This window comes from Anabas testudineus, chromosome 6, assembly GCF_900324465.2.
Source record: "Anabas testudineus chromosome 6, fAnaTes1.2, whole genome shotgun sequence".
Classification (NCBI taxonomy): Eukaryota; Metazoa; Chordata; class Actinopteri; order Anabantiformes; family Anabantidae; genus Anabas; species Anabas testudineus.
In genome coordinates, this window is record NC_046615.1 from 19,945,169 (window position 1) to 19,966,943 (window position 21,775).

At 40.7% G+C, this 21,775-nt stretch overlaps 1 protein-coding gene across 8 annotated transcripts in view; it reads left to right on the forward strand.

Moving 5' to 3' along the window:
- LOC113165503 (unconventional myosin-IXAa-like) overlaps positions 1-21,775 on the forward strand; it is a 108,513-nt gene that overhangs the window by 57,063 nt on the left and 29,675 nt on the right. For 4 of the 8 annotated variants that reach the window (XM_026365062.1, XM_026365064.1, XM_026365065.1 and 1 more), the window contains exons 5-11: positions 405-504; positions 2,621-2,674; positions 6,824-6,924; positions 7,443-7,569; positions 12,227-12,316; positions 18,384-18,500; positions 20,307-20,441. In XM_026365062.1, coding sequence (XP_026220847.1) covers positions 405-504; positions 2,621-2,674; positions 6,824-6,924; positions 7,443-7,569; positions 12,227-12,316; positions 18,384-18,500; positions 20,307-20,441 — 724 coding nt within the window. The remainder of the gene's footprint in view (positions 1-404; positions 505-2,620; positions 2,675-6,823; positions 6,925-7,442; positions 7,570-12,226; positions 12,317-18,383; positions 18,501-20,306; positions 20,442-21,775) is intronic. The other 4 variants (XM_026365063.1, XM_026365070.1, XM_026365066.1 and 1 more) reach the window with 3 other exon arrangements.

The window sequence follows — 21,775 nt, forward strand, 5'->3', positions numbered from 1 at the left end:
CGTTTCCAGCTGTAATACAATAACATCTCAGTGTGTTGGCCGAGGCTCCAGCTTTTGTCACAGCTAATCACTACTTTTTACCTCCAGCCCACACACACCACTGTGCTGCTTCGTTTGACTTGAAATGCAAGACTGCAGGGTCAAAGGTGTGACTTATTTGTTACATGCTGCAGAAATGTGTTGTGAAATCTGTAGCTGTAGTCAGAGTTCTGTCTCTGTCCTCTTCTCCTTTGAATGGAGCCTCGTCCTCGGGCATTGTTTCAGTGGAGTAAAGTGAAGCAAAAGCCGCTGACCTCACTTCACTTCGTAGGGAATTTAAAAAATTCAAGAAATCAATATGAGAGAAATGTTTTCATTCTTTCCATTCAGTTCCTCTAAGTTGTTGTGTTTGTGTGTGTCTTTAGGAACTACCATGTGTTTTACTACCTGTTGGCTGGAGCCAGTGAGGAGGAGAGGAAGTCCTTCCACCTGCTCAAACCTGAGGAATACCACTACCTCAATCAGGTCCGCTCACACAAACATCACTCAGTGCATGTATAAACAGGCTTAATACATATTTCTAGAGAAACACCACATCGGTATTGTGCATTTATGCTATGTTCTGTGTTATTGTAACAGATTAGCACCTTTAGGGAATCCTGTCTGGTTATGATGCATCATCATGTATGTAAAAAGTGGCTCATACTGCAAAGAGGTTATCTGTATTATAAAAATCTATAGAAACACAATCCATCCCAACAGGAGTGAACAATCAGAAAGCTCAAGGCAACAAAAACATATGTTAATGTTGAATTTCTTGTCTCGACATTAATTATTGACAGCGAAACAACACTAGGAGCTGTAGGGTAAAACAAATAACTTGAAGAGCTGATGTGTAATATGAAGAATGTGAGTTTCAATCATACGAAATCAGAGCTGCAAAGAAAACGATGAGTTATTTCTAAATGAAACCAAGGTACCATGTAGAGAGAGCGATAGAGGCTCCGTAGATGATGGTAGACAATTCCTCTCTCTGTTGGATCCTATTTACTCATCACGTCTCCATGCTCTCAAGTGTTGATTGCATCAGCCTAAAAAAATGTGTGTGTGTGTGGGGGATTGGGTGTGTGTTTATGCTTGTGTACATGCCAGAAGCCCCCATATGTGTGCATCTTTTGCAGTACATCTGTGTGCATTGGCAGCAGATGTGTGAGAATTCAGATTCCCTCCTCCCATGGCAGCGCGCTGGGGAGGCAACAAAAAGAGAAGGAGAATTTTCTTTGTTCGTCTTGTTTGGCTTCCCCAAAAAAGTAACAGTTTTTGTTTTTTTATAACTCGTCCTCTCTTTATACCCACGACAACAAACTCCCGCCTCCTCCTCCTCCGCTGCTGGCTGCTTGTTACTATGCAGCCCTGTTTCCATGGCAACAGCAAGAGTTAATCTCACTGTCGTGCTCTCGTGCAAAGGGCGCCGGCGGTCGCGTGTGTTTGTGTGCACACGTGTTTTGCCTGCATGTGTATGTGTATGTGTATGAGTACACACACACACACACACACTTCTTACACAAATAGTGTCACAAAGAGGCAAAATGATTATCCATATTTAGCTCTCTTCCCTCTCAGAGATGGAGAGTTTCTCTGAAGTGGATTATAGCTAACATTTACCCAGGTATTCTAGTTAAGGTTGTAATCCATAAGCAGCTATAACCAACATCTCATAGTATCAAATGATAGTGTTAAAACAAATTTAAAAATAGGGACAATACAGATAATTATTACATGAATCAGCAGCTTTATATGGAATGTTACATCATTACTTTGGCGTCTGTCACTCTCACTGCTCTCATAGTGTCATTTTTATCTGCAACTGGCAAGAGAAACCCAGCTGTACAGTACTGTACGCTACCTGCTCAGCATATAGCAGCTAAAAGGAGTTATTAGACTTTCATTCATCAGAGGAACAGAAACACAGCTATGTAAATTGGTGAATGTTTAATTTGTTTTTCTGGTGCTGATACGTCAGTGCTGTGTATGGAACTTGTTTTCACTGCCCCCAGTGACCAAAAACATCAGTCGTTGCAGATTTAATATTTCAGTTATGATAATAGTAAAAATGTTTAAGGCGAACAGCGCAGATAAACATACTTTACTCCAATTGTTTTCATAAAGAACTCAGTCAAAAATAAATAGTTGTAATTAGATTTATGTTTTCTGCACAGTGATATTACGTCTCTGCAGCAGCTGTAATAGCCAAATATTTTGCTCCAGTAAAAGTTCTATAATTTAATCCATTGTATTAATACTTTTACTCTAAAATCCCTGAATATTTCTTCTACTGTTGTTGCTTCTGAGTTTTCAAACATAAATTACACACAAACACACACATACACACTAAAACTGTGCGGTTGCTGAAACTCAGACCACTTGTATCCATCACCATCTCTGATTAGGTCACGCCATGGATTCAATTATTACAGCTCAGGAGAAGCATGTGTCTGGTTGGTGTGTGTGTGTGTGCGTGTGTGAGGATTAGTAATTCTTTCCTCTGGTATTAAAACCATGTGTAATCTGTCTCTGTCTCTTCAAAGTGTGCAAATCCTTGTTGTTCATGCCTGTTTAACCCGCTCTGCCATGCTTCCAGATGACAAAGAAATCACTCAAACTCCACTGGGACAATTACTATGAGAGTGAGCTGGTCAGTATCATGTGGATGACAAGCTGTTTGTGTACGTCTGTGCTCATGGGTGTGTCGTGGTTCTCTAGGTTTCTGGTGCCAGTCTTGGTCTTGTTGTTTCTCTGCTGTCCACACACGCCTGCTTTCACTAAAATGCACTAAAGATGGAGTCGACCTGAACTGACCTCAGCTGATCTCGCTCTGTAAAGAACCTCTAAATGTTTAAAGGGATACCCTCAAAGCTGATCATTTTTCTTATTGTGCACCTTTGAAGAAGGCGGCAAAAACATGACACTGCAGAAAAGATGCATAATAAAACAAAGCATGATGATGATGATTATAGATAACAGAGAGGAATCCCTTTAAACTAATGTTTAGCTTTGGAGGCTTTGCTGTCGGTGAGGGGTGATGATGCTAAACATGGAAACTGCCATCTTTAAAGGGAAGGTTCAGGGTTTATTATGGCACACATACCACAGGGCAGGAATAAAAACTCAACAACCAACAATCATGTTAAAGTCAACATGGACGATAAAGCAGGAGATTCTAAATTTCAGACCTTAATGAGCCGTTACTGGCGTTTTAAGTCGAAGACTGTACTGAAAATGGCCAGTGGCGTAAAAATCATATGAATACTCCTGCAGACAGTGAGAGAATTGTAAGTTTAAAATTACATCATCACAATAACCTTAGCAGAAAGCCAGTTATTACATGTATTTACAGGACATGATAGTGATAAATAAATGTAATCCTAATATTTGTATTGGGCTTTGGCTCTTTGTAGGAGGTGAAATATTCCACAGTAGTAGAGCAGGAAAATGCCACCAGTAAATTGCTCATATAAATAATATACATATCATATAACTACTGTGAACAGAACAGTGTTTGTGGGCTTGTTCTGGGTTATTCAACTTTATAGCAAAACCGTGTAGTGAGTTAATTAATCTGTAATAATGTGTTAGAAAAGATCAGATAACAGCAGCTTTGAAGCTGTGAACCTCCCTGTTACAGAGTTAAAGTTACAAAACTACTAGAAAAACAGCTAAAAAGCATTTTTCACCTATAATTCCTCACATGCTGTGAAATAGCTTCAGCAGTGATCAATAGGCTTCACATCCTGAAGCTTCCCTCTAAGTGTGTGGTCCATTTGTGTGTATGTATGTGTTTGCTGTTTCAACGGTCTCTGCGCCTGCCACTGTCTTGCCAACCTCCACCTGAAGTGAGTAATGTTTGGTCAGTGGGATTTGTTGTGTGTAGTTAAGGGTTTCAGTATCTTATAATAGGAGATAATGTTACTTTGACTTTGCCAGAGCGCAAACACTTGACATGAGAGTTAGTTCGTCTAAATACAACTCGCCTGTCACTCTTACTGTATTTCCATTCTTGGCTTTGGCTCTTTGTCTTCCACTTTTTTTACTGCTCTTTTATCCAGGAAAGGGTTCCTGAGGACACTCACTGCAGTTCTAACAGTTAAGTCATGTTTCACAGTCATCCATTAAAAAAACAGTTACCACCTCTCGTAGGTTTAAAGAAGTGACTTTGAAAAGCTGACATCATTTTGGATTCACACCAGTTACTTTGGATTCCAAGCGTGTCTAAATGTGTCCTGCATTAAAAACATTTATGGAAACTTTTCAGATCATTTCTGCAGAATCTCCACCTCACAGTTCTGCCAGAAGTAGCGTGTTTAGTGATTTACTGTCAAAATGAGGATAGTTTGGAGCATAGTGAACGTGTGGACCAACAGTGATGAAATGGATGAGGCTAAAGAAGTCATTTGAGTTTGGAGCTCAGTTTTGTTCCTCACTATTTAACAGTGAGCTTCATTGTAGTAGTTAGACTCAGTGAGGATTTCTTTTGTTTCACACTTTAAAATATGATGATCTCACAGTAGAAGTTTCAAGTTTTGATACCATTATCCTCAAATCTTTGCTCCCCACAGGTCTGGAGATACTATAACTACATAGACTAGATGATTTGACAGTTTTGTTATTGTTATGTATGTTTGATAAAGCTGTTAAGGCTAAGATATGAGATTGTCATTCATCTTCTCATCTCTCAAAATAACTAAAAACCTTCACCTGTGTCTCTTCTCTTTCCCTCCAACTCCACTCTTGCTGACATTTTTCTTACACAGCTATCCCCTCTCACTATTTGCTGACACACAGTCTTTCTCAGGGGTCGGCCAATGACCTCATCAGTCTGTGACCCCTCCGTCCAAGTAGATGATGTCACTGTCTTCACACTGAAAGTTTGACAGCCCTGACAGCTGTCCGAGCATCTGACCATCCCCTTGGGTCTCTTTAACCTCTGACCTTTACTGCTGGTCACTGTGCACGGCACACTGCAGTAAATAGAGACGTCCAGCACTTTGATCAGCGACAAATATACAGATTCCAGATGTAACGTCTGGAGCCAAAAATAGAAAATAAACAAAGTTTTTGAATGAAGATCCCAAAGACCAAACATATTCTGGATGTTTGCATCTGTCAGGTGTTTCGTTTTGGGCCTCGGTGACTGTGGGTTTGCATTTTGTGCCTGTTTGGGTGTCTATGGTTTTTGCTCATGTGGAATGCCTGGTGACAGAGTGGCATGCAATTATTTTGGCTCAAAATTAACTGGGTGCCTCAACAACATACAGTAAATGATGTTTAGCTCATGGTAAGTAAGGGGAAAGTGTCAGTTTTAGAGTTAGTTTAATATTGCAACTGGTTCAAATGTACAATTTCATGTTCTGAAGTGAGAAACGATGCTTTCCTTTAAAAAAAGTGACCAGATTGTTTCTTAATCATCCCCCTACTGTACTCTATAATCTCCTATTTCTAAGAACCAATAGCCAAGGTTTTGGTTTTTGACCAAAATATTCCCTCCCAACTAGCCCAAATTGATCTCTTTATTTGCTCAACTTCCTTCAATGTATCACGTTGTGCTGCTTGGCGCTTAAGTACAACGTACCCAACAATTGGAAATCTCGCCTTTCCCGGGTTTCGTCGTAGCTCTAGAAGCCTCAAAACCCTTTTTGTTGCAATTGGAGAAGCTCAGTGGAGAAATACGCTGCATGTTGGCCCTGTCGTTCCTGACAAGTTCTTCGCCAAAGGAAAACAATGAAGCAGCAGACGAGTGTTGAAGGTTAAAGTGTAGAAGAGGCAGATCCAGAGTGTGGATTATGGGTTCCTGTGTTTTCTGTCACAGGCTGGTCACTGTGGTATGTGCTAATTACAGCCTGAGAGAGGCTCACTGCCGGAGCAGAGACATGTTGACCGACCAGAGAGCCTGAGGAGACACATAGACAGTCAACGTACACATTTCTAACACCAGTGCTCATTTAGTATCTCAATCATGGCAGCACTCATTCATTCATAAACTCACAGGCAATCACAGTGTGACGTCAGAGTCTTCCAATTACACGGGAATGCACCCATGTTTTCAGTAAGCAGGGTTTCCCCCAGAAAATTAGTGAACAGAGACGACTTGACTAGTTAATCATTGACACAGTGGTGGATGATAAATAAGTATATTTACTCAAGTACAGTAATTCAGTGTAATTTTGCAAATAGCAAACAGATCGACTATAAAATATAATTTTTTATAATTTTTTTTTCTAGTTCCTATGTTGAGAACCACTGGTTTAGGAAGTAGTTAAACTAAAGCAGAACCTTCACAGGCTTCATAATATGTGATAATATTTGTGAAGCACTGCATTAATATTAACATCTGATAATGTAATATACTGCACCATAATTTATTTTAGTATTTTTTATTAGGCACAGGAGACCCAGATTTCTACAGTGTTGAATTTGTTCTATTTTTATAAGTAAAAGTCTCGGGTATTTCCTTCACTGCATCGTTTTCTCCTGAGATGAGTCAGAAATGACAATGACAACATCTCAGCTGCTGTTGCCTGATTTAGCCTCTTGATATCTTTTCCCGAGTTCTAAATCTAGAGACTTTAGATTTGACTTTACAAATCTAAAAAGGCTTTTTAAACATGTAGTAAAAGAGAAAGTAACTCATGGCTTCACTTGAATATATTATTGTTAAGGGCTTAGAGGAAAACCAGCTCTTGTTCTACAGAACTTTGGTAAATATGCTTTACTATTATCCTTTGTGATGTCTTTTTTTCTGTCTTCCTCTTTTCTTCTGCCTTCGCGTGTTTCCACTGAACACCAGCAGGACTGCTTCACAGTGGAAGGAGAGGATCTGAAACACGACTTTGAGCGGCTGCAGCTGGCTATGGAGATGGTCGGCTTCCTGCCTGCCACACGCAAACAGTAAGATTTGCTAAGTGATGACTATGACTGCTCTTAGATAAATGCTTGTACAGTGGGACCTCAACCCCACAGTCTGTCAGAATCAGGACCAAGAATGAATCTGCAGACACACTGAATATCTTCTTACATTTTTGTGGAAATACATTACCAGCTCAGCAGATGTGGTTGAGGGACTGCAATGGAAGCAAATAATCACAAGCTAATTGCTATGTAAGAGCTGCTACTCCTCATCGGAGGTATTCCCACACCACATCTTAATTTGCTTAGATTATTTTTTTACCGTTTTACCTTTTTTCTTTTGTCCTGCTTTGGGCAGATGAAAAGGGTTCCAGTGGTTGTTACCATTTAGTTAAATTCAGTCATTAGTTAAAAAGTGAAGCTATTTTTATTATGTGAGTGAGTTTTTCCACAGTGCACTGCGAAAAGCATTGTGACCGAGATAATTTAATAGCAGAAATGTCACTCGACATGTCCCACACTACTGTATATATATAAGAAGCACATTTCTTTCTCGTCAGGATCTTCTCCCTGCTGTCAGCCATCCTCCACTTGGGAAACATCCGCTACAAGAAGAAGACCTACAGGGATGATTCCATTGACATCTGCAACCCAGAGGTGCTGCCCATTGTCTCGGAGCTGCTGGAGGTGAGCTGCATGAAACTGTTTTCCCCAACACTGGAGTATTAAAGTCAATACATATGAGGAATTAGTGCAAAGTTTAAATCAACACTTTTATAGACCTGCATATGCCTGGAAAGAGTGGTTCACTTTATTAGTAATCCACTTTTCATCTGAAATTACAGTAAAAAAAACTCCAGATTAACATGTCTGAGTCAAACACAGTACTTCTTGTCTTGCTGACTTTATGCTGAAATTCAATACTCTAAATACTTTGAAGGATAATAAAAATGAAGAATGGGAATAGAGCTATACCACAGGGCTTGTTTATTCTCTGTAAAACTTTCTTTGCCCTTTTGTCTTCCAAAGTTATTCCATCACATGCCCACTGGAGATACTTAAAACTCAATGGACTTAGTGAACTTTTAAAAAGCAAGTAGCATCTACTGGAGCGAAGATGTTTTCTCTGTCTCTTTTTAAACCTGTGAGAAATCATGATTACTGTTGCCAGAGTTTACCTCCCATATGTGGGTTTCACAAAAAGGCTTTTAGAGGAGCTGAGGGCTCTCTTTGTACAAGCACAGCTTGTGGTGACAGCGGAAGTTAAGAGGTGCTTCAGGTCCCAAAGAGAGGTCCAACTATCCAGTACTTCCACAAAGTACTGTTTGTATAGAGGCTATTTTCAGAGCTCTTGTGGTGTTGCATAGTTGAGTTTTCCCACCAGGAGCAACGGGTCCTTGTTATTCTACTGATACAGTATCACCTGCACGGTTCAATCATATTTACTGTAAATTATTATGGAAATGTATCAGACACTTACGTGATTTTGCTTAATTTTAAGGTAAAATGTTTTTCTTTGTTTTTTGCAGCTGTAAATTGTCTCTTATGGCTGCATAGAGGACAACCAGTGATTGTCTTATCACAACCTTGCTTGCACAGTACAACTGTTGTGTATTTCGCTATTTGCAAACAAATTATTCTGATCGTCACACACTTTTCACTCTGAAACAGTGCAAATGCAATTTCAGTCACCCTCTTATTTAAACATACATGCTACTTCTTTGTTTTACAAAGAAAAACACATTTCCACGCAATTCAACTTGTACTAATGGAGCAAACAAGGGAGCATGGCATTCTTTAGGTCAGAACCTGTAAACAAACATCAGCAGTTGTTTGTTTACAGGTTCCAATAGGTACCAATAGCCTGAAACAAAGAACTTTCATTAGAGACGCATCTGTCTATTGTTGTTCTTAGAAAGGAAGTGTACCCAATGCTAGAAATTGTGAGGAAACTGACATTTTCTATCATGTTGTTACCTACTCCCTAATACCTTTAGTTAAGCATGGTGGAGGCAGCGTGATGGTGTGGGGGTGATTTAGAGGAGGTAAAATAGGAGAGGAAGGGACCTTGAGGAAGGAAATCTATAAAAATGAACAGGTAGAATGCCTAAGATCTGCTGGGCTGCTTTTTATAAAGGCAACGTTTGAAGAACATATCCATAATTTCCATACAAATCTTGATTTCTAACTCCGATTTCTAACTATGTCAGCATGTCCTTTTCTTTTACTATATTTCCTATTCAGACTTATTTTATGTGTGTTTCCTTGGAAAACAAAATATCTAGGTGATCCCAAACTTTTTAGCGGTTGTGTATGTATTTAATTATATTTTGCACAAAGAAAAACAAAAATACTTATTATTATGGTCAGTGCTTTGGGCTTTTTATTATCCAAACAATGAGACATGGAAAAACATTTTCTGGCATGGGTTTGTCTGCCATGCTAATCAGTGTAAACCGCGAGGGCAGCTCAAATATTCACATGCTGTTCTGATTTACCTTGGGATTGAAGGAGGGTGTCACCTCCCAGTCCTTGATACAAACTACAATGATAAACCGGATGTTCTTGTTGAGTCGCTGACAAAACAGTGTCCAAAGCGCGCCGGAGATTCCTGTCATCAGCACAGTGGAGATGTTATGACTGTGGCGGAGCTGCCAGTGTTCCCCTTTAACATTCAGACTGGTCTCCAGAGAGCCAGAGTGGCCGTGTGACATGAGCTTAACAACATGCTCAGGAGTTTTGTTTTTTTTTTTATGGTCAAGTTTATTTATTCGTGCAGATGCAGCAGCTTTTTGTCCTGAGGGTCATAAAAAGCATTCTTAAAATGAAGAAGAAGAAGAAAGGAAAGAATGAAAGCTTAATGAAGTTTCCATTCATTGATTTAAATTTGCACTTGTACAGTATTTACTGAGATTTACACTTAAAAGTACATTTCTTTTCTAATTTAATTAGCTTAATACCAGGATGTCAGATAAATGTATAGACCAGAAAGACGCCACCAGAAGTACTCAGCAATTATTGTTTTATTCATCATGCATGACTTTATTATAAGACTTTCAAAACTCTAGTGGCTAAAATAGCTAATTGAGGTTTGCTAAATGCACTTGTGTGAGTCACTTGTGGCTGGTAAGTGCACACTGACTCTGAGGGAGGTCTTCATTTGCATGAAAAAACACTTGGATGTGTAAAATTGTTCAGCGTTTTAGACAGGATGGATGTGAACCACTGCTTTCACTACGAGTTGGCACACTAATGTGAAGAACCTCTCAAGGAGGACTGATTGGCACAAGTGTGGATAGATGAATGAATGGGATTGAAACTGACTGGGACTTCCTGTTTCCTGTGGAGGTGGAACTGGAAGACAGAGCAGGGCTCGTAGGGACGGCTGACAGACTGGATCCTCTCAGCTGTGGAGCTGAGTGATTTGACCTAACCAGAAACATTCCTGCACAAACCGGAAACTGGTCAAAAGAGAGTAGCTTTCTGTGAGAAGAAACACTCTGTAATACTGAAAACACAGAGCTTGAACTTAGTCCAGTCCAAAGGTTTTGTTCAGTCACCTCAACATGTTGTTATTTTTCATTAAAGCACTGTTTTAAACCTGTTTTTGGAAATAGGACCAATTTGCATCCTCCTATGAAACAGTTTTAAATGTTTGCATTCAGAGGCAAGAACACAGTGTGGGTCATCTGTGTTTTGAAAGCCCTTTCCCCAAGAAAAAATAACAAAACAAAAATCGGACTGAACCGACACATGCATTAGGAGAATCTTACAGCGTTAACATGATGTTAGTACACTGTCTTTAGATGGATGCATGCTGTGATAAGTTTTTCCTCTTCAAGTATGGAGAATAAACAGCATTTATCAGAGTTACAGATTTGCTAATACACACATGATGTGTTTACATCCCAGGTTGACTGCGAAATAGAATCACTGACCCCAAACTGGTGCTTACAAACTTGTGTGTATTATGGTATTAGAGCTGTGATCATAGAGCAGCAAGTCTGTTACTAAGCGACTAATACATGGAAATGCACCGACTAAAGACCAATCACTAGGCTGCAGAATTGGCTTTGCTCTTAGTGGAGGGATTACCAGGCAGTGTGAAATGAAGTCTGATTATGCCACCCCCCCACCCCCTTTCCCCACCTACACTAACACACACAAACACACATACACACTCCCCTCCTCCTCTCCTCCCTTCTCAGTTTATGTCAAAGTCTTTACAAAGAAGGCGACTGACAAAACTAGATTCATAATAGTATTAACTGCAACATTAACACCCTTGCCTTCTATACATGAAGACATCAGGCATTCGCACAGAGACATGCTCTCACACATATTCATGCACGCACACACACACACACACACACACACAGAAATGAACGTGTGGTCTCAGCAGCAGCTGTTCAGCCCACTCCCATAATCCCTATAGACGGAGGAGATGTGTGCAGTGACATCTGCTTCTCCCAGTGTGGCCCTGTCATCAATGGTTTGTCTGCGGCCAAGTTTAGAGTCTGTGCAAACTCACATGCAAGGTCACCGAGTATGGTACTATATGTGTGTGAGTGTGTGTACTGAGGTCAGGGTTTATGGGCTCTCTGTGCCCCCTGCTAATCTTGGTCAGCCATGTTAGTTAGAAGCAGCAGCTCCGGCTTAGTAGAATGAAGGGTCAGTTAGGGATGATATGGATTAAATGTTCTGTCATGATTGTCATGATGTTATTTTATATCACTGCCACCATGTAATAGCTCTTTATGCAAATGTATATTCTCCAACTCTGGGTAGAGATTATAGCAGGGCAGTTGTGCTTCTTCAGGGTTTAATGACCAGCTCTTTTGTTGGCTGTGTATTTCTATTCAAGGGTCTAGGGGGGGACTCCGGTCAGTTTAATAGTCATGTGTGCTACCACTCTGAAACCAGTTGTCCTCTATAATCCTGAGGAGCATTGTCAAGTCAACAAGTAATAACCCTTAATGCTGTAGCTAGGGTTATCTAGACTTTGACTTGACTTGATTTTGAGAAGCTCAGTGCCATGGACTTTAAAGCCATGGATATTTTGAGACCGGAAGGGTCTAAAACAGAGATGTATTGGGGGAAATGTAGGATTATCAGGGTCTGAAAGAACCTCTCTTGAAGAGTTTATCTGTCCACAGCACAATATTACATCACTTTAACAACCACAGAGCCTGTTTGTGCTCTGTGGTTTCATACAATACAGAACAACTGCAGCAGTTCAGCTTCATGGGACAAGGCCACAGACTCGACCACATAGTCAAGAGAGTTTTATTCCAGTGTTGTCACTTTGTACAGTCCTTTAATTTTGACTTTTTGTCTCTTGCAGGTGAAAGAAGAGATGCTGCTTGAAGCACTGACAACCAGGAAGACTGTGACTGTTGGAGAGAGGCTCATCGTGCCCTATAAACTTGCTGAGGTGACCTTTTCAGTAACCACTCTTATCACATACAGCACGTCAGAATGTGACACCTACCCACCTGAATCCTAAAAAGAGACTTCATCTGACCTTCTAAATCTAATGACCTGTTATTGGTAGCTCCCCCTGGGAACGTTTGTGGTCTCTTATTACGACCTCACAAAATCTAGAAGATGCCAAATGACTTTCTTTTTACAGTTTGTCTGTGCAGAGGTGGGACATGACTAAATTCCAAATCTGTCTCAAATTGTTATGAATTGCGTAGGCTGTAGGGGAGAATCTGTGTTTGTGTTTCAATGCTTTGGAGCTAGTTTAGGGAGTTTGTTGTGGCGCTCCTCCCCACCCCCACCACTTCTGTCTAAGACTCTTTTGATAGGGGTCTCTTCCTCTGCAACTTCCTGTTTCCTGTTGAATGTTGCGACTTAATCCTGTCCATACAGCCCTCTGGGCTCCCAGTCTGCAGAATTCACCTCCATGGAGCTGCTGTTGACCTAGATAGCCCCCCCGATATGTATCATAGTGATGTTAATATTTATTGTTTTTTATTTATTTATTTTTTTATCCTTTGATGGTTGTACATACAATTTAATTTGGACTTTTGAGGAAGGAGATGCTACCCATAGATAAGTCTGTTACTCCGCTCAGTTCAACCCTCCCACATCTACACTACTCTACGAGTTAGTTTAGCCTCCACTCTCCATCACAGCCCCATCCCTCCAGTCACATGGTGTTGTCTCAGGAATGTGCAACCTCCACTGGAATATACAGTACAGAGGCCAGAAACCAGATCCTCAGCCTCTCTGTTTGTCTCAGCCTCGTTCTCTTTCTTCTTCAGTCACACATGTTTCAAACCCATAAATTCCCTTTGTCAAGAATATCTGTGTAGCAGAGGCTCAGACAGTGTGATCAAAAGCCCAAGGCCGGATGATGGCTGAAGCTATAATAAACCCTGTCCTGTAGCTTCTGCTGTTGTGCCATGGAAGTTCCCTCCTGGCCTTCTCAAGAAGGCCTTATCTCAAAAGGGGCAAGAGGGTTTAACAAGGTGCTTGAGAAAGTGAGGCGAAGACCTTCCAGTCTCTGAAAGTCCCCAATTTAGCAGAAGAGGCAGAGAGAAAAATATTTTAAATAGTAAAGGGCGTTATGGGACATCCCCACCTTTGTACTGACAGAGTGTGAAAGAGCGTCATATGTTCTGTCACGAGAATTATCTGGGACACTTTATTCTGAAAATATGCCTTCAAATGAATCAAATTCATTTACAAATATGTTTTCTAGCCTTGTGTAGGCAGTTTATGTATGATTTTACTAAACATGACTAAGTGTATTAGTACCATTGTTCTCCTATAACCTCACACATTCACTCTGATATCACGTAAAATTCATCTGTGACCTTAAAGCTGCAGTGTTTAACATTTTTCTAAACATTTTTAGTTACAACATGCTCCAGAATGTGTTGTCATCGGTTTCTGTGATCCAGACTCTTTTTTGAAGAGCCTTGCAGCAGTGCAGAGATATCTCAAGTTTTTGAGTAAGTCTCACCTTGAGTCAGAGAAGGCCAGAGTCAGGGGTGGGAAATCGTGGCTGTCGATCAATAAGTCAGCTTCTGCTCTCGCTGCGAGGTTCAAACCAGCTGCATTTGTGAATTCATGAATTAGCTGAAGAGAAAATGCAGTGATAATGAAAATGAAGAGAGCAGACAGAGGGTAAGGTAGAGTGGTTTGCTTTCGAGTCCTTTCTGGTACTATCCGGATTTACAGCTCTCACACAAGATTTTCGAAGACGTGAGGATGGGCCAAAATGTCCTGAACTGCCCTCAGTCGATTCAGTCCTCAGAATGATCAACAGCACGGAAACACACACTGCGAGAGGAACGAAAGTGCAGCCCTGCCCCGGTGTGACCAGGGGCCGTGGGAGCGAGTCGAGGCCACCTGTGGAATCCATAACACGGCTGTTTTTATACAAAGGAAATGTGGAAAAAAGGAACCTGGCAAATGTTGCTGGTTCTTCTCAGAAATGATTTTTTCCTACTTGGATGAGAAAGTTTGAGAAAGTCCCGTCCAGCCACAGTCGAGTTTGGGAGCTTTGAACGAGGCGTCTGACCTGCTGAACTTTAGTTTGCTGCAGAATAGCTGGCATTATGAATTTCTGCCGGAAAGATCCTCTGAATTCACTGGGTGGGCCCCGGTCGAGACACAGGGAATACGTTTATGAATTGCTTGGGTTTGGTTCCAGAGTAAGAGTGAAAGTGAAATCTTGAACCTCTGGAGAAGTCAGAATCTGGCAGTGACTTTGTTACCTGAGGATGCTGAAGAATATTTATTTTATTTTTCCTGTGTGAGTTGAATGGATCATAAAAATACAACATTTTAAAGTTAGACCTGGCTTTGTGTCCGTCCCATACGTCTCCTAATTTTAGCTTTTTGTTCTGTTACTCACAAGTTAAATCAATAAAGACTACAGGGTGTTCACAGATCATAAGAGCCGCATATCTGATCATTTCATCACCCTGAGCATTTGTTTTGAAGATGTTTTGGAAAAGATTAATTCAGAAAAAGCAAAAAGGACGTCTGAGCTCACGTTTGTATTATCAACTCTGCTCTGTGAGGTGTTCGCTCTTTCTCCATTCACATTACATGGCAGACCAGGGCCTCAAATCACAGACTTAGCACAGAAATAAACTTTTTTGGACTAAACATCAGATTTCAAAACTCCGTCACTCTGCATTCAGGGTGAAAGAAATAGGAAGTTTATTTTTCATTAATATTTTAACAAATGAAGACAACAATAACACAATAAACAAAAGCTATACCTCATCTCAACTTTACTTTAAAACCACTATTATCATGTTGACATTGACAACGTTTACCGTTTTCTATTTCTTCGTCCGGTCAAGCTGGGAGCAAATAAGCTTGACGTGTGCGGTTTAGCGTGTTTTGCGTGTTTACACACAAAGTTTAATTTGAGTCTTTGATGAAGAAGCGAGAAAATGTCAGCCTGTGTGTCTGGTAAGGGAGTCGTGCATGTAAAGTTATGTTTGTCAAGATAAGGTGTGCTTGTCTGACTTTTACATTTTTGATGTGGCTCCAGATCATCTGACTGCACCACTTCCTTCTTCCTGTTTGTACGCCAGACATGGGGAAAGGGGAAGTCAGGCGGTAGCAGTCAGATACTCATTGATATGGTTTGCATTCATATTTAAGTTGCTGATTCACTCTGAAACCTTATCACAGTGATTGTAGCATCATTATCAGAGTGTGGAGGTACTCTCCCACTGCTGGGGAAAACATATCAGGAAATATACGGTGGCAATTTATTAGGTACACCAGGCCAAAACTAATGCAGTCTAAGATAGAAGACAACAAACAAACAAACAAAATAAATCGCTATTAGAAACATATGTAGATTGCACACACACACACACACACACACACACACACACACACACGCACACACATACACAAAACATCCTGTAGTGAAGAAGCTAACAGACCACATGCAAAGTGAGCTCATGCTGGTGTTTCACACCTCCTGTGGTTTTCTGGAAAAAGAACGAGAGAAATAAATGAGAAAGCAGCAACTTCCCTTCTGCAAAGTCTTATAGTCACAAACTCTACTAAGAGCTAGTTTAACAGCCAGGAGCATTACGGTTTACAAAAGTCTTTGATAAAATCCTGCTAATTGTTTGTCAGTGTCTTGTGTGGCCCTCCAGTAAAACGTTTCCAACCCATTTGCATCCAGTCATGTTGGCTCCTAATTGCTAAATGCACCCGTTGTGGTGGATAATTAAATTATATGGCAGAGACAATACATGCTCAGTGACTGTTCACATCAAACCTGCCAATCCCCCAAGTTTCTGCTGAGGCATTGAAGTCAGAATTTTTTAAAATGTTGTATTATTCATAACAATCTTACATAACTTTGTGGGCGCAGGGACGTCACAGGCCTGCATGCTAAAAATATCATAAACAATCAATAATGCAAGAGAGAAGAGGTCGCTTTTAAAATGCAGGGTTTTGCTTCATCAGTGCTGCTGGCTGCATGTGGCCTCAGCAGGAAGTGCATCGAACAGTCCTCCAAAGTGAGTGCATCCACGCTGGGGCTTGACCGGGTTCACAGTGTTCCCAAAAACTTTACTTTCTGTTGTTATATAACTCATTTGAGAACATGTGTTGCAGAAATCATTAAACCAGCTTCTTGTTCTTTATGTTACTCAGGTTGTAACTCTGCAGGTAAAGCTGTTACGAGCATGTCGATGAAATGCATGAATCACAGAACCCACTTCTTTTTTTACCGTATCATATCTTATTGTTCGCAGAGACTCCGGTCTGCAGGCTAGTTTCAGACAATTAGCTGATAAACGACAGAATTACACTGAATAATTACCAGGTAAAAGTTCCTGAGCTAAAATGAACTCATTTCCACAACGAGCACATTGAACAGTGTTCACTCATCGCACAACAGTGTTGATTTCATCCAATTTTTTGTCACTATAACTGTTTGATAGTGAGAAACCAGCATCTGACTCTGAAACTTGACATGATCACAACAAATACGTAACTTCATTAGTATCTGGATTGGATTTAGAGACTTCTCATGCTAAAGGTGCAACCTCCTACGTATGATTGTTAAACAGGTTAAACAATCTGTTGTTGGTGATCCAAGAGGCCCTTGTTAAGGTTTAATGATGTTCTTTAAGGGTTTGTGTGTTGTTTTTCTTCCCAGACGTTGACACAAACCTCTGTCTATTACTTCTGTTGCATTACACTGGACCGTCTTTTTAAAGGGGGGGGTGGGGGGGGGGGGGGTCTCTATGATGTACAACTGGTACCTAACATAAAAATATTTAATGTAATTAAAGCAGATTTCCTTTGTCTTGTTCAATAATAACATCTTTCCTGCTAAATAACGTTGCGTAGCTTAGCGTGCCTTTCATTGCTGTGTAAAGCGAGATTATTGTTTCTCTTTGGCTTGCTGAAGCCTAATAATGGCCCCCACCCCCCCAATGCCGCACCCTCACCCTTTGGCAGTATTGTTTTTTATGGATCAAAAAGTAATCCATGAAAAGTCGTCCAAATAGTGATCTGCAGGTCTGGAGGCACTTAAGGCACTGGCTCCTGACAGAAAACACCTAAAGTACAGTATTACAACACCGGGCACAGCAGGACCAGCACACGGAAGAACGGTACCTCTAAGTTGTGAGCAGTCTGGGAGCTTTAACACCGACTCAGTATTTATCCTCTGAATACAAAGTCGCTGTTGTTATAATCCTTGTTATAAAAATATTATACAACAGCCGGAGATGAGCTTGTGGTTTTACGGCGGCTCCCTGGCATTTTCCATCTTTAAATTACACTAGTACTGTTAGCATTGATGGGGCTTAGTTGAACTTATGAAATGTCCTTGAAAGAGATTAATGCTAGTTGACTGTTGGCCTAACTCGATGACCTGCTCTTCATTTCCTGCCAATCTACCAGCTAAATATTCAACTATAATTTTCAGCAACACTAAATCTACATATTTGACCGTCTCTCCTCAAACACTTACCATCTATTAACTGTTTTCCACAGAATTTGGTTCTGCTTTTCCTTAGGATTTCTAGATCTTTTCCTCCTCTCAGTCAGCCCCATCCGGTGACTCAGCAGCTGCAGTACTTCATTAAACCCATTCTCTGCCTGTTTCACACATTTAATATGACACTAATCCACTTCCAGAGAAGAGATGTTCTCTTTATCTTCTTGCACAGACTGAAACTGCTGTTTGCAGGTGTTTGGGTTTGATATAGCAGAGAAGTAGGCCAGTTCCTATGCTGCCTGTAATAGTTGTGAAAGCAGTAACAGTAATAGCAATGCTGCAGAGTTACTTTGTGCTTATGAAGACGAGGAACAGCACAAAATAAAAAGACACCATAAATAGGCTTTAAAGCATCTTACTGGCTGCAGAGGGGTTCACTGTGTATTCTTTCAACACTTGTGAGCTTTTGTGGTTTTTGTGGGTCCTGTTTCTGATTAAGAAGCTCTCGTGTTGTTGATCAGCAGTTAACTGATGTTTTCTGTATGTGTGTGTGTAGGCGGGCACGGTGAGGGACTCCATGGCCAAGTCCCTGTACAGCGCACTCTTTGACTGGATTGTGTTCAGGACCAACCACGCCTTGTTAAACAATAAGGACCTGGAGGACAATTCAAAGGTAGGAAAACACACTCATGCTCAACACAATAATATGAAACGTGTTGGAGACTGTAGCAGAGAATTCAACTTGTACATCAAATCAGCTGTTATCACCATCACTGTTTCTTAATGTTATCAATTTCCTACTAATTCTATCAGACAAATTAAGGCAGGCAGAGAGTTTTCACTGTGTCTGTATTTGCATGAATTGCATGCGTATATTTTGAGGCTTCTGCCTCCTCAAACTAAAAAGCACCTTCAACCACACTCTAACCCATTTTACCACATGGTTACAGCGCTCAGACTGACACTGTCACGTGCAAAGGTATAAAGTCGTTAAGTGAATTGCAACACGAAGGTTTCAGTACCACTGTCTGAATGAAATAGTGTGAAATCTGAAGCTACAGGTGTAAGTAATGCATGTAAAGCATGTTTACTTGTTTTGACCTTGATTTGCATGATTTGTACTGTAGCTGGGAAATCAAACACCAACACAAACGCATCTGCACTCAGTTGGCAGTTAGTGGCAGTTACTGTAGGTACACTAATCTAAGAAGAAACCAGTCTGTTCAGCTATGATGCTGCTGTTTCTGTCACTGAGCTTATAACCTCATTAATATAAGTTGGGAGGATAAAACAATAGAAACACCTGTCAGTAAAATACAATACAGTTTAACAGGACAACACCCTCTATATGATGAAATCTGAACATTATCACCTTGAAGGGAGGATTTATTGTAGGATGGTTGCATTAAAGTGTGTTAGATTTACCTAGGTGTACATAATAAACTGGCTCCAAATGGATCCACAGGACTCGAAATGATAAATGTAAATTGGGCCACTGACACACTTAAGTGTAACAGAGCCCCCACTAACGTATTTAATCACACCACTATGACAGGTGGAAATGTCTGCTTTGGAAAAGGCATGTTATTCTGATATTTAACTCCTACATTAACATGCAGTCAGTCACTCGACCCCATTTCTCTTCTTCTTACATATTCCCTTTGTTCTTTCTGTCTTTTCTCATTTTCATTTGTCTGACTCATGCTCCCCGTCTGTCAGTCAGTCAAGACTTGATTCCCTGCTCTCTGGCTTCTTTTACTCCCGGAGGCAGTGGTGTGATATGCAATTTCACTGTGTGTGTATGTATGTATGTGTGTGTGTGTGTGTGTTGGAGTGGCAGCTGGCAAGTCATAACCACCAGGGGCATCTAAAGGATTGGAAAACAGATCGCTCTGGGTGAGTGTGTGAGTGTGTGTGCCAGCAACGCTTGGGCAGATGGCATCAAGTTCCCCTCGGCTCATATTACCCCTGGTGGTCCTCTGCTGTCCCAGTGCAGTGTGGATGTGTGCCTTGGCACTGGCATCATCTGTGTGCGTGTGTTTTTGTGCTCCCTCTGCGCTGTCAAGGGGTCGACGAGGTTGCACTTTGTGTCAAGGCCATTGTTCTTATGTGCAGATAACAGCAGCGTGTGCTCGTGTACGTCATGTATTTTGTTTAGTTTTTTTTCACGTCAGAATGAAATGAAATTGGAAACTTGTTTTATAGTCCATTTCATAATTAACTGCTTTCTTTGCCTCCTTCAGATGGAGTATGTTAATAATATATGATGACATGAATCTTGCTGACAGCCAGAGGGCAACTAGGCCGCTGAAGCTGCAGAGAATGTGATATAAAAAGAAACGCAATAAAATTAAGGAAAATAAATAAAACTCATTTTTACAGATTTTACAGTGGCGCTAGAGGATGAAGCGTTTTTAGAAATGATCTCATAAATATGTAAAATTTAGAAAGAAAATGAGCTCTTTGTGTTTTCCACTAGATCCTATCCATAGGAGTCCTGGACATCTTTGGCTTTGAGGATTATGAGAACAACAGCTTCGAACAGTTCTGCATCAACTTCGCCAACGAGCGGCTCCAGCACTACTTCAACCAACACATCTTTAAATTAGAGCAGGTAGAGTGGTATTACAGTATCTCCTTTCTTTTCCTACTCTCTCCTTTGCCCTCCTCTCCTCTGCATCCAGACAATGATTATTGTTCAGCTCCTGATAACACATCATAGCATTTTGTGTTTTTTCTGCCACTATGACGCTGTTGACAACAAACAGCAAACAGCATACGTGACCTGCTACGCCGTGTTTTAGTGACGTACAAGACACGTTGGCATGTTTATGCACTGCCATCGTATTTTTGTGGCTGTTACACGTTCTTCACAAATGCTTTTGTGCCTTTAACTGATTTAGCTGATGGAGTAAAGAATGGGTCTTTCTAACCTTGGTAGGAAGGGGTTTCGTAGTTTTCCTTCATATGTCAGCCTGGTGAAAATGAATGATTTCCTCCTCAGTGGAAAGCTCTGAATATAGGGCAGTGAGGTGCTTGAGGTGCTGCTTCTCTAATGCTGTCCATGTTTTTTGAGGTGTTATTCATACATACAGTACTCAGCTGAGTAAAGTACCTTCACTCAGATACTAGTAGTACTAATCTGAGATGTTTGCACTTACTCTAGTACTTCTACTTTATCCTCATGCATATATTTTTTTGGAGATTCCTCTAAATGATGCAGTATATTTCATGTTATTCAGCTTTTTTATGTTGTACTTAGTCAAAATTGGCAAACAACATTTTTTACAGGTTTTTCTGTAAAAATGCAAAAATGCTGCAAGAAGACTTTAATCATTCTTCGCTTTTGCTGAATTCCCCTTTGGGAATAATAATCTTATGTTATCTTACTGGATAATCAGCCCATAATGCTCACTTAAGGGTTAATCATACCCACACTGCCAATTTGGGAATTACTACCTGCAGCTAACTAGACTTAACAACACTCAACAAAACCTATGGTGTCCTTATTCTGACGTCCAAACCCCATAATCTAAGGTAACAGCTATAAATATGAGAAACTCAGTGTTTGCTGGGCTGTAAATCCCACACACCATGCAGAGAAAAACACTTTGTAATACAAATCCCTTAATTCTTCATCCCAGTCATGGCAAACTAACATGGCCAGAGCTTTCACTGACGCAGGCAACCAATCTTTGCAAGCCGAACCTTCCCTTGTGTGACTAATTTGTGCTCTTCGGCCACGTCCTCTCTGACATTACAGTACAAGCAGCTGTAATTATGTAGCTAGGTTAAGTTAGAACTCACATCTATTTGAGTAAAAGGTCAGGAAGAAAGTGCTGAATGACCAGAACAGGCTGACAGGCTGGGTTAGAGTGCAGGAAACAGTTAAACAGAGCGGCATGTTTCCTAAACGCTGCTAAAACTGGACAACACTTGTTGCTGTGA